Source organism: Bombina bombina, chromosome 10 (assembly GCF_027579735.1).
Source record: "Bombina bombina isolate aBomBom1 chromosome 10, aBomBom1.pri, whole genome shotgun sequence".
NCBI lineage: Eukaryota > Metazoa > Chordata > Amphibia > Anura > Bombinatoridae > Bombina > Bombina bombina.
In genome coordinates this window covers 107,367,110-107,380,993 of record NC_069508.1, presented here as the reverse complement: position 1 = coordinate 107,380,993, position 13,884 = coordinate 107,367,110, and the positions used below count along the sequence as shown (strand labels likewise).

General features: G+C 36.2%; 1 protein-coding gene across 1 annotated transcript in view; it reads left to right on the top strand.

Moving 5' to 3' along the window:
• The window catches only part of BRINP2 (BMP/retinoic acid inducible neural specific 2), a 379,930-nt gene that overhangs the window by 209,323 nt on the left and 156,723 nt on the right, over positions 1–13,884 (top strand). The window contains exon 5 of the mRNA XM_053693301.1: positions 3,477–3,582. Coding sequence (XP_053549276.1) covers positions 3,477–3,582 — 106 coding nt within the window. The remainder of the gene's footprint in view (positions 1–3,476; positions 3,583–13,884) is intronic.

The window sequence follows — 13,884 nt, the reverse complement described above, 5'->3', positions numbered from 1 at the left end:
TAGGGGGATTAGATTACAGGTAAAAGAGCTGATTACTTTGTGACAATGCCCCGCAAAAGGCCCTTTTAAGGGCTGGTAATAGAGCTGGTTACTTTGGGGCAATGCCACGCAAAAAGCCCTTTTCAGGGCTATTTGTAATTTAATTTAGGGTAGGGACATTTTTGTATTTTAGGGGGTAATACATTTATTATAGGTGGCGGCGGTGTAGGGGGATTAGATTAGGGGGTAATATAGTTAAAATAGGTGGCGCCGGTGTAGGGGGCTCACATTAGGGGGTAATAATTTTAATATAGATGGCGGCGGTATAGGGGGAATCACATTAGGGGGTTAGACATTTAATGTAGGTGGCTGCGGGGTCCGATAGCGGCGGTTTAGGGGTTAAACACTTTATTAGGGATGCGGCGGGGGATTGCGGTTGACAGGTAGATAGACATTGCGCATGCGTTAGGTGTTAGGTTTTATTTTGCAGCCAGTTTAGGGAGTTACGGGGCTCCAATACACATTGTAAGGCTTACTACACCTGCATTTTGTGGCGAGGTGAAAATGGAATAAGATTTCTCCATTTTCGCCATGTAAGTCCTTACGCTGTATATTGGATACCAAACTGCGCTGGTTTGGTATACCTGTCTATGGGTCAAAAAACTACGGCCGAAGGCAGAAATATATGAGTGTAACTTCTAGGTTACGCTGTATATAGGATACCAAACCAGCGCAAAATTCGGCGTCGCCGGCTTTTGCGGGCAACGCTGTATATCGGATCGGGCCCCTAATTTTTTGTATTTTTTTTTTACAATTTTACTTAAAGGTGCATAATGCTCATAAGCTAAATCCCCTGAAAGTGATGCAGCATAACTGTAAAAATCTGACATGAAAATATCATCTCTATGTAAAAAGGGAAGATATTTTACCTCAAAATTTCTTCAGCTCATCAGAGTAAGTGCTCTGTTAACAGTTATACTTCAGCTGTTCTAAAGCTGCAAGTTGAACAAAACAAAACAAACAAAAAAAAAAAACACATTAGCCACGCATTGCTTTGCTGTCATCTCATGAGACTTCACTTAAATCTCATGAGATTTCACAGTAACCTTCCTTAAACTGAATAGGAAAATAACATGACTGTGCTTGCCGGTGCCAAATGCACATTCTCTTGCAAGTCCTGGGACTAGCATTCATTGCAGTGGGGTGTGAATACTTAGGAAATGTAAAAGGTAAATATCTTCCTTTGTTACATAGAGATGTCCATGTGATATTTTCTAGTCAGCTTTTTACAGCTATGCTGTATCACTTTCGAATCAGTAGAATGTGACTGTGTAATGTGTTTAGAGTGTATACCCTACATTTCTATCTGTTTTAATTAGTTCTCATTTATACACTAATTTATGTGCTTGATTGTAAAAACAAATATATAGCTCCTTTACCTTTAGGCTTTTGAAATAGATGATTTTTGATTTTGCCCTTGGTATCTCTACCTTTATTGAACATTTCCGAACTTAAAGGGATATAATGAATCACAATTGAATTAGCAGACTAATTACACACAGATCTGAGGCTGAAATGTTAGGCAATAACTTAAAAATCACCCTGTCACTTCCCTCCCTCCCACTGAGAATCCTGGTTGGCTAGAGCACGTCACAGGCTTCTACTGAGTGGCTGAGTGACACTGACAATCTTTTTGCCTACTCTTCCTGGTTTCATTTTATTTGATAACGAGCTGCTTGCATCATAACAGCAGTCTGCTTTGGAAACAAAAAACGAAAACAAACATTCAGATAAACATTTCATTTTTTCATTGGTAGCCATATTAGTTATACGAATGATAACAAAAACACAGTTTTCTTTATTTTTTATATTCGTACAAAAACTAGTGCACATCCCTAGGGTCAGTTTACTAATGTGCGAGCAGACATGATACGATGATGTCGGCATTTATCATTGCACCAGCAGTTCTTGTGAACTTCTGGTGCAATACCGCCCCCTGCAGATTTGCGCTAGCAGGGGGTGTCAATCAACCTGATCGTATCCGATCGGGTTGATTTCTGTCTGCCGCCTCAGAGCAGGTGGACAGGTTACTTCTGCTTCCGGCGAGCCTTTAGGCCCACCGGAAACACGGGGCATCAAGCTCTGTACGGAGCTTAATAAATTGACCCCCTAGTGTTTAGGGCGGCCAACATCCATTTAAGCATGGCCTATACTTTTCATACTTTCATACTTTTGGTTATCTCTGTGAAGTACAAATACTGAAAAACGCTGTAAACTATAACACCTTCCCCCATTGTTGCCTGTCAATACATGATCTATTCTTATAACATATTAACATATGGATGTTTTTTTTTTGTTTGTTTTTTAACCCTTTAAGGACACAGCTTTCAGTTTGCTCAATTGTTTTATGACGGAAAAATTCCGTCATATGTCCTTAAGAGGTTAATATATGTTCTTGAGCAAATATAGCCCCAGAAATGCACAGAAACTTCACCCATAGTCTCACCATAAGCCCCAAATAAATCCCATAAATATAATGCAAAGATGCGTCCCTTTAGCTGACTGTCATGATTTGAAGGGTAAACTGTTGACTGTGATACAATATGTTTGTAATAACTATTGTTGATTTTGCCAAAAACAAATAAATATCTCTTTATCTCTGCTCTGCTACCAGCTAAAGCAATAGGGAATTCAAAATTAAACTTTTATAGTTCAGATAGAGCAATTATTTTTAATAGACTTTTCTATGTAGTACTGGAAGCTAGCTGGTAATTTGTGCCTACGCACCTATGCCTCTTGTCACTGGCTTCACATATGTGATCAGTTAGGTCCCAGTAGTGCTTGCTTGTTAGGACTTTACTTTAACTATGTGAACTGTTTAGCTTATATGCAGGGGGTTAAAGGGATATGAAACCCAATTTTTTATGTCATGATTCAGATAGAGCATGCAATTCTAAGCAAATTTCTTATTTACTCCTATTATCAAGTTTTCTTTGTCCACTTGGTATCTTTATTTGAAAAGCAGGAATTAAAGCTTAGCAGCCAGCCCAGTTTTGGTTCAGCACCTGGATAGCGCTTGCTGATTGGTGGCTAAATGTAGCCATCAATTAGCAAGCGCTACCCAGGGTGCTAAACCAAAAATGGGCAGACTCCTAAGCTTACATCACTGCTTTTTCAAATAAAGATAGCAAGATAATTAATAAAAAATGATAATAGGAGTAAATAAGAAAGTTGTTTCAAATTGCATGCTCTATCTAAATCATGAAAAAAATGTGTTTCATATCCCTTTAAGCTCAGAGTGCTAATTTATATAAATTAAATTACATTTGCGCTTATATAATTATTTGCTGTTTAAAGTAAATGAGTTGTTGATGTATTTGTGTTATTTAAATACCATTGCAAGACAATTACAATCCTAGGAAATAATTAAATTGCCCAACATTGGCTGCTGCTAATGAATAAATCTCATGGTTACCTTCTGATTTGCTCATTTACAGGTCACAGAAACCAGAACAGGTCCATTGGGCTGCAGTAACTACGATAACCTGGATTCTGTCAGCTCCGTGTTGGTGATGGGTCCAGAGAGCAAAGTACAACTTCTTGGTAAGGAATTAACTACAAACGTCTATGATATCTCAGGTGACTTAAAACAAAATATTACATTATTAAAGGGACACTAAACCCATTTTTTTTCTTTCATGATTCAGATACAGCATGCAATTTTAAGCAACTTTCTAATTTACTCCTATTATCAATTTTTCTTCATTCTCTTGCTATCTTTATTTAAAAAGCATGAATGTGATGCATAGGAGCCAGACAATTTTTGGCTGAGAACCTGGGTTATGCTTGCTTATTGGTGGGTAAATGTAAGCCTCCCATAAGCAAGCGCTATCCATGGTGCTGAACCTAAAATGGACTGGCTGCTAAGATTTACATTTACATTTTAAAATAAAGATAGCAAGAGAGCGAAGAAAATTTGATAACAGGAGTAAATTAGAAAGTTGCTTAAAATGTCATGCTCTATCTGAATCATGAAAGAAAAGTTTGGGTTCAGTATTAGGATTTTGAATTTGTTTAGTTAAGAATGTAAATTTGTGACTAAAACACAGATATCCATGTCTATTCACAAAACAAATGCACTCATTTTAAAAAAAACTAAATTACTGACAAAATGTATCAGTATTCATTCATTTGCTTAAAATTAACCTTAAAGGGACATTATATACTAGATGTTTCTTTGCATAAATGTTTTGTAGATGATCCATTTATATAACCTATACCGTTTTTTTTTGGGTTTTTTTAAATGTATAGTTTTGCTTATTTTTAAATAGCATTGCTCTGATTTTCAGACTCCTAACCAAGCCCCAAAGTTTTAGGAGAATACTGATGTATACCCACCCCAGCTTGCTTCTGTTTGTGTAAAGAGTATTTTCATATGCAGAGGAAGGGGGAGTGTCTGCTTATTTTGCTATAGAACCACTTTGAGTGGGTGTCCCAGCTAACCTTTTCAACAGATCTAAACTGGGAGCTCCTAAGTAAGTTTTGAAAACGGTTTTACACTGGATTTTTAGATCAGTATCTGTGCATATTATTCTTTATAGTAGTGTCTATTACATGCAGTTATATGAAAATGAGTGTATACTGTCCCTTTAAAGGGTTAAATACTAACCTCTTGCTCGCTGGAGCACCGCACTAATCCTAAACCTTCTTTACAGAGCCTTGGGCTGCAGTAAAAGGAGGCTTAGAGTGGCAGATCCCAAAGCCTGCATTAAAGTAGAAGAGACTCCTATTAGAGTGGCCTGGGGCCCAGTGAAACAGAGCCAGGATTAACGTGGCTCTCCAGTGAGCTAGATGTAAGGATAAGGCTACAAATGAACTTTTTCGCCTGTCGCAAAGGAACATTTATATTTGTTTAATTAAAACAAATGGACATATTCCCTGAATATTCCGTTTATAGTTTGTTTTAAATGGACAGTCAAGTCCAAAAAATACTTTCATGATTCAGATAGGATATGTAATCTTAAACAACTTTCCAATTTACTTTTATCACCAATTTTGCTTTGTTCTCTTGGTATTCTTAGTTGAAAGCTAAACCTAGAAGGCTCTTAGACTTTGAAGGCCGTCTCTAATCTAAATGCATTTTGACATTTTTTTCACCATTAGAGGGTGCTATTTCATGTGTGTCATATAGATAACATTGAGCTTATGCATGTGAATTTACCGGGAAGTGAGCACTGATTGGCTAAACTGCATGTCTGTCAAAAGAACTGAAATAAGGGGGCAGTCTGCAGAGGCTTAGATATAAGGTAATAACAGAGGTAAAACGTGTATTATTATAACTGTGTTGGATATGCAAAACTGGGGAATGGGTAATTAAGGGTTTATCTAACTTGTAAAACAACAACAATTCTGGTGTTTACTGTCCCTTTAAACTAAATGAATACCAAATTGGGCAGTAGACAAATATTTGAGAGAAAAAAAAATAGTTAATAATATTTGTTCTGAAACAATTTTTTTTTTGCTGCACATGTCTATTAAAGGGACATGAAACCCAACATTTTTCTTTCATGATTCAGATAGAGCATGCATTTGTAAACAACTTTCCAATTTGTTTCTATTATCAATTTTGCATTATTCGCTTGGTATCCTTTCTTCAAAGAGCAGCAATGCACTACTGAGTTATAGCTGAACACACTCTTAAGCCAATCCCAAGAGACAGCTATGTGGTGCCACCAATCAGCAGTTAGTTCCCAGCTCCTGAGCCGACCTAGGTATGCTTTTTAACAAAGTATACCAAGTGAATGAAGCAAATTCAATAAAAAAGTTGTTTAAAATTTTGTTCTCTATTTGAATCATGAAAGACATTTTTTGGGTTTCATGTCCCTTTAAGTATAGAAATTGACAGCAGATAAGAACCAAAAAGAAAAAATATATATTCATATTTCCTTCTGAAGTGTAAGCTTTAAAGGGAGATAAAACCCATTTTTTTTCTTTCATGATTCAGATAGAGAATACATTTTTAAACAATTTTCTAATTTACTTCTATTATCTAATTTGCTTCATTCTCTTGATATTATTTCCTGAAAAGCATATCTAGATAGGCTCAGTAGCTTCTGATTGGTGGCTGCACATAGACGCCTCATGTGATCCGCTTGCCCGTGTGCATTGCTATTTCTTTAACAAAGGATATCTAAAGTATGAAGCAAATTAGATAATAGAAGTAAATGGGAATGTTGTTAGCAATTATATTCTCTACCTGAATCATGAAAGAAAAATTTTGGGTTTAATGTCCCTTTAAGGAACACAAAAGTTAAAATTAATCTTTCATCATTCAGATAAACAATTTTAAAAAACGTTCCAGTTTTCTTCCATTATCAAATTTGTTTTCTTCTCTTCTGTTAAAGAGTAAACCCAGGTTGGCAGATAGGTGCTTAGGATCTTGCGCATGCCTATGGCAGCAGTGTTTGTAAATGTGCATAACGGCCTCTATTACATATGTAGCGTCGCCCGCAAAAGTCGGCGACGCCAGATTTTACGCGATTTTGGTATTACATATACGGAGTAGCATACAAGTTATGCTCGTATATTTCACCCTTCGGACGTATTTTTTTTAACCATAGACTAACATAGAACAGACGCGCAATTTGGTATCCAATATACAACGTAAGGACTTACGCGCGCAGAATTCAGAAAATCTACTCCATTCTCATCTCGCCACAAATTGCAGGCGCAGCAACCCTTGCACTGACTGAAAAAGCAACGTAACTCCCTGGAAGCCTTAACAAACACATACATTTAAGCAGCATCTCAAGGTTAAAGGGACAGTATACTATGATATTGTTTTTTTAAGGTTTATTTGTGTATTTGAAATAGTTTGAAGCCACAACATAATCAAAAGGATTGAGCTTGTAGGTACTTTATCACATTGTGGACATATACTTGCTTATTTACTTTAAATTTCTTTTCAAAACAAACAACAATACTTGGAGGAGAGAACAATGGGAAATCATAATTGTATTACCTTCATCTCTTTATATATGGGTTTATATATGAATTTTGAATAGCATAATTACGTGTCACATTTATTTGAAATTGCGGTTCATTTTTACGAGTGTTAGCCTAATTTGCATAAAACTACTCTTTTTTGACACTTTCCATGGACAAAATACTGTCGTAAGTTACTTGCAATGACTAAAATGCGTATTTGCGCAAATTTCAGAAGATCGCCAGTTTGTCCTACTTACGCCAGTTTAGCATCCAACGGCGCAGTATATGTAATACCCCAATGTGTGAGGTGAAATTATGGGCGGCGCGGGTTCCCATGCTTGCGCCGAAACCTGCGCCGTATATTTGATCGCGCCCAACATTTCTATAAACATTGTTGCAAACACTTCTGCTAGATGGCTAAAGACACATGCACTCTCCCGATCTCACCTAGGTTTACTCTTTCACAAAGGATACAATAAGAACTAACCAAAATTAATAATAGAAATCAATTGAAAGCTATGTATTTAAAATTTCATGAACTATCCAATGCATGTAGTTTGGAGTTTACTGTCCCTTAAAAAGACAACAAAGCAATACATTAGTTCTCTTGGTTTCCTTTGTTTCCAAACCATGTATCACACTGTTGTAAACAGCTGGTATATAGTGCCCAACCTACCTAGACATGCTCTAAAGGAGGTTTCATTAAAGGATTCTGAAAGAAATGTAATTGACGTGGAATGGAACTTTTTTTTAACGTTTATGTTCCTTTTAATACGATTTTAAGATAACCTTATGCATATTACAGGTATTTTATTGTCTATGGAAAGCATATTTAAAGGGACAGTCTACTCCAGAATTTGTATTGTTTAAAAAGAGAGATAATCCCTTTATTACCATTCCCGAGTTTTGCGTAAACAACACGGTTATATTAATATACTTTGTGATTACCTTGTATCTAAGCCGCTGCAGACAACCCCCTTATTTCAGTTCTTTACACAGACTTGCATTTTGCCAATCAGTACTTACTCTACTGGCATGAGTACAATCTATAAGGCAAACATGAACCAACGTGCTCTAGCTGTGAAAAACTGTCAAAATGCATTCAGATAAGAGATGACCTTCAAGAACTTAGAAATTAGCATATAAGCCTACCTAGGTCTAGCTTTCAACTAAGGATACCAAGAGAACAAAGAAAGTTGATGATAAAATGATATTGGAAAATTGTTCAAAATTACATACCCTATTCGAACCAGGAAAGTTTAATTCTGACTAGACTGTTCCTTTAATGAATCATCCACCTTTTCTCTGAGTAAAAGCCTCCACAAGTTCTTGAACCCACTATTCTTCAGCTGGGGTCCTGACCTCTTTCTTACTTACTCTTACTGTGTTGCCACAGCCCTATTATACTACAGCAAGGCAATTTGCAACATAGTGTGTAAAAAAATAAATAAATCTGATTTATCCTTTTAAAAACTAAATTGTGTTACATTCACATGTGAAGGTGCACAGTGCATACTTACCAGTCTGTGCCTATCTTAGTTCTGAGATTTGTACTGCAAAAGGCTAAAGCATTCTTCAAACCTTTTATGCCCCTTTAAACACCCTAACACACTGGAAGGTTTCTATCATATTATATATAAAACCCTTCTTTCCTATAAGCTATATAAATTAATTGGACATAAAAGTACAACAAACATATCCACTAATGGGTGTATATTGCACTATTGATTGCATATATCTATGGGTTTTCAATCACAATCTATCAGCCAATCTGTTTTTGGCTAGATTTTAGCCTGAAAAGGGCACTTTATTTTGATGTAATACCCATTGCACGTTTTCAGTTATTTCTTATTACTGCAAGTGTGTTTTTAGCTTACCAATAAATGCCATAGTTTTAAAATGGAGCCAAAATGTCGCCGATCACAATCCGTTTTCTAATACTTTTCAACAGATTTTCAATATTATTTTTAAATGTATTGAATTTGATACCTAAGGTCCTGGACCTGGCCTTTTCAACATATTTGCAAGTGTTCCAAGACATGGAATAATTCTATTATGTTGCACATGTGCAAGACACTCTGAAACAGCCACACACAACATTTTAGAGGTGTATTTGCATAAATGGTGTAAACTCAATAAAGCTCTATTCATCGCTATTGTACAGTCCATCTGCAGTGGTCAGGACACACATTTACATATATGCATGTGTACTGAGTACGTGATATCCTGTGCAGCTAAGGGGATTGTTAGGAAAAGTGAGATCAGGACCCCGACATCTAGACATTATGTGTAGCAATCACTTTCTGTTCATTTCTGTTTCTAATTCATACTTGCATTGTAATAATTGCCACTTTCAGTGCAAACGTTTAATCAAGCTTTTAAATGGGATTGCAGATTCATAACGGTTTTCCAGTTCTTGCAGCTATTGAACTCCATGTTTCAATGACCCTGTTTAAAATCCAAGTCATAAAAGTACATTTCCTTTTGGAAACCCAGTCATAAAAATAGGGTTTCTTATGAAAATCTGGTCACAAAAACGCAATCTAATTTGTACAACATTTTTGCGGATATATTATTGCAATGTAGCAGCTTCATGTTTAAAGTGTGAAAACGATTGATAACCCATTGTAGAGGATGAGATAAGTTGCAGCGATGTCCTTGTAATAGAAACCTGTAGTGTTCTTCTTGATTTCAGATGTGTATCTTGCCAAAGCAGTTTTTTTAAAATATTTTTTTTTTGAATAATTGAAAAAAACAACAACCGATAGTTAAAATTTTAAAAGTGTTAATATAATCATTGAGCAAACATGCTCAGTATACCCATTATGCCCATATACAAATGGATTTTTTTGGATGAATTTGAATTTCCACAGGTTACATCTTACACATGTAAATTAGTATTTTCCATACACACTGTACAAAGGGGTAAACACAAAATAAATTTACTGTAACCTAAAAGGGATTTGAAACCCACATTTTTATTTTGTGATTAAGATAGAGGATGCAATTTAAAACAACTTTCCAATTTACTTCTGTTATCAAATTTGCTTCATTCTCTTGCTATTGTATGTAAAAGAAGCATACATGAACTTCTGGGAGCTACTGTAGATGAGCACATCATGTGAACCCTTGACAATATTCATATATGTGCAGACACCAATCAGCAGCTAGGTCCCAGTAGTGTATAGGTTCTCCTGAGTCTACCTAGGTATGTTTTTCAACAATTGATAGCAAGAGAAGGAAGCAAATTAGATAAAAGAAGTAAATTGTAAAGTTATTGTGTAAAAGGGACATTGTGTATGTAATTTTTAGTTGAATAAAACTTAAATACTTAACAACCTTAAACACATTTTTAGGAATGTGTCTGTTGAAAACTTGTTTGCTGCTGAAAGTTTTTAGAGGCCAAATAATGTCTGCATTGTGGTCACCTGAAAAATACGCTGACCATATATGTATAACATGATACATATATCTGCAGCCACCAATCAGCAGCTCCCAAGCCTACCTACAGTGGGTATTGAAAATAATTTCCCCCTTGAAAATAATCACATTTTGTTGCTTTGCAGCCTGACATAAAGAAAGTCACAGTTTTTGTTTATCCAGTTGTTATTACTCAGTGCAACTTATAAGATACAAGTGAAAGATATAACACCAACATGTCAGGCAAAAATAAAGACAATTCAAAAACAGAATCACTGAGTTGGAAAAAGGATCACCCCCTCTAAAAATTACTTGTAAACGCAATCAGGTGTAGCTAATCACCTTCTCAATGGCACACACAAAGGCATTTGACCTTCAACTGTGATCAGCTGTGGGCATATTGAATAGCTCAGCATGAAAAGAGCTTTCCTGGAGCATCTCAGTCCCTGGTAGTTCAACTGAAGCACACAATCAACTATGGGTGGCAATGCACTGTCAAAAGATCTCTGGGATACTGTTGTGGACAGGCACAAGTCAGGAGAGGCATACAAGAAAATATCAAAGAAGCACAGTCAAGTCTATTATTAAGAAGTGGAAGGTATTTGGTACAACAAAGACCCTCTCTGGATCAGGACGTCGCTCCAAACTAGATGAAAGAGCCAGGAGAAAACTGGTCAGAGAGGCTACCAAGAGGCCCACAGCAACTTTGAAGCACTTGCTGGAATTTACGACAAAGAGTGGACATTATTTGAATGTGACAACAATATCACAAATGTGGCTTGTATGAAAGGGTTGCAAGAAAAAAGCCACTCCTCAAGGAAGGCCACATGCAGTCACGACTGAGCTTTGCCATAACACACCTAGGAGATTCTGAGGCCACATGTAAAAAAGTGTTATGTCAGATGAGACTAAAATTGATTTATTTGGCCTCAACAACAAACAATATGTCTGGAGGAAAATGAATACAGCTCACCATCAAAATAACACCATACCTACAGTAAAGCATGGAGGTGGTAATATCCTGTTATGGTGGTGTTTCTCTGCAGCAGGCACTGGAGCACTTGTCAGAATAGAAGGAAAATCTGCTGCCCTCTACCAGGAAGTTGTCAATGGGAAGAAGGTTTAACTTCCAACATGACAATGACCCAAAGCACACAGCAAAAAATGACCACACAGTGGTTTAAGGAGAAAAAGATGAATGTCATTGCATGGCTTAGTCAGAGCCCAGACTTAAACCCCAATTGAATATCTGTGGCATAACTTGAAGACTGCAGTCCACAAACGGTCACCATCAAATGTAACGGAACTGGAGCAGTCCTGCAAAGAAGAGTGGGCAAATATTGCACAGTCTAGATGTGCAAAGTTAGTAGAGACAAATCCCAACAGACTAAAGGCTGTAATTAAAGCAAAAGGTGGTTCAGCAAAATACTGACACAAGGGGGTGATCCTTTTTCCAACTCAGTGATTCTGTTTTTGAATTGTCTCTATTTTTGCCTGACATGGTGTTATATCTTTTTCTTGGATGTTAAACGTTGCACTTGAGTAATTACAACTGGATACACTGTATGTATACTTTTCAACAATGGATACCAAGAGAACAAAATAAATGTTATAATAGAAGTAAATTGGAAAGTTGATTAAAAGCAAATGTTTACTCTGAATTATGAAAGAAAACATTTGGATTTCATATCCCTTTAATTTCCATGACCCTCTAAAGGGACACTGAACCAAATTTTCTTCTTTCGTGATTCAGATAGAGCATGCAATTGTAAGCAACTTTCTAATTCACTCCTATTATCAATTTTTCTTCGTTCTCTTGCTTTCTTTATTTGAAAAAGAAGGCATCTAAGCAATTTTATGGTTCAGAACCATGGAAAACACTTGTTTATTGGTAGGTGAATTTACCCACCAATCAGCAAGAACAACACAGTGTGTTCACCAAAAATGGGCCGGCATCTAAACTTATTTAATTTTTCTTCGTTCTCTTGCTATCTTTATTTGAAAAATAAGGCATATAAGCTTCTTTTTTGGTTCAGTAAGCTGGACAAAACTTTTTTATTGGTGAATGAATTTAACCACCAATCAGCAAGAACAACCCAGGTTGTTCACCAAAAATGGACCGGCATCTAAACTTACATTCTTGCATTTCAAATTAAGATACCAAGAGAATGAAGACAATTTGATAATAGGAGTAAATTAGAAAGTTGCTTAATATTCCATGCTCTATCTCATTCACAAAAGAAAAAATGTGGGTTCAGTGTCCCTTTAAGATCATGAAGCTTTTACTTTTATTATATATTATATGTACTTTTTATCTTTGCATCTCTGTTGAATAAGATCCAGAGATGTTTTTTTTCCCTTAAATTATTAAATATTCCCTGAGGGTCATACTCTGCGTAGAGTGAAAAAGCAGATGTGATTTGTTTTTATCTGCTTTCACTGGGAGTTTGTGGGGAAAAACTTTACACATCATCTACTGTTCCCTTGAAAAAATGCCTTATGTCAGTGTTCAGATGTTTTCTTCTAAGAATCAAGCGCAGTTGCATACAAAATAAATATAGTAATTATTAATCATATGATGTATTGTAAAGACTGAATATCTATTAATTAAAGGGACTTAAAGGGACAATCTACTCCAGAATTTTTATTGTTTAAAAATATTGATGATCCCTTTATAGACCATTCCCCAGTGTTGCATAACCAACACAGTTATATTAAAATACTTTTTACCTCTGTGATAACCTTGTATATAAACCTCTGCAGACTGCCCCCTTATTTCAGTTCATTTGACAGATTGCATTTTAGCCAATTAGTGCTGACTCCCAAATAATTCCATGGGAGTGAGCACAATTTTTTTTTTTTTAAATGAGCTTTATTGAAGTGTTTAAAAAAATGTATACAATCACAAACTTTACCGACATATATCAGCAAACAGGTACATAAACAAAAAAGATAGCTTAACAGTTGTGATACAATAGGTATAGATACACTTCAAGGTATGGCATACATGGAGAACCAACCCAACCATCACGATGGGAGAGTCCAAGTATTAAAATAAATCATTTTCAACAGTAACGCCTAATTGTTTGAAGTGTAGAAAAGAAGAAGTGCAATATGTAAGGGGGAGGGGGATTTGGTTGTTCAAAGAAAAGAAAATGTTAGTGAGTGTCCTAAAACAAGGACTTTCAGAAAAAGGAAAAGAGACAGCAGGACCAAAGAGGGTGACAGAGAAGAGAAGGAGAGAGGGGAGGGAAACAACAAAAAAAAAAACAACAACACGGGAGATGGGGGGGACATTGTTACCTGGGTAGGCTATGTGATATTGCCCTTTAGATAAGGGTTCAATATCACCATTCCAAAGTGCTAGTATAGTTTCATACCTATCTAATATATGATTTTTTAGGAAGTAATAACGTTCCATAAGGAGGGTCTCATTCACTTGCGTGTACCATTCTCTTAATGTAGGGGGGCTCTGGGATTTCCATTTTTTAGGGATCA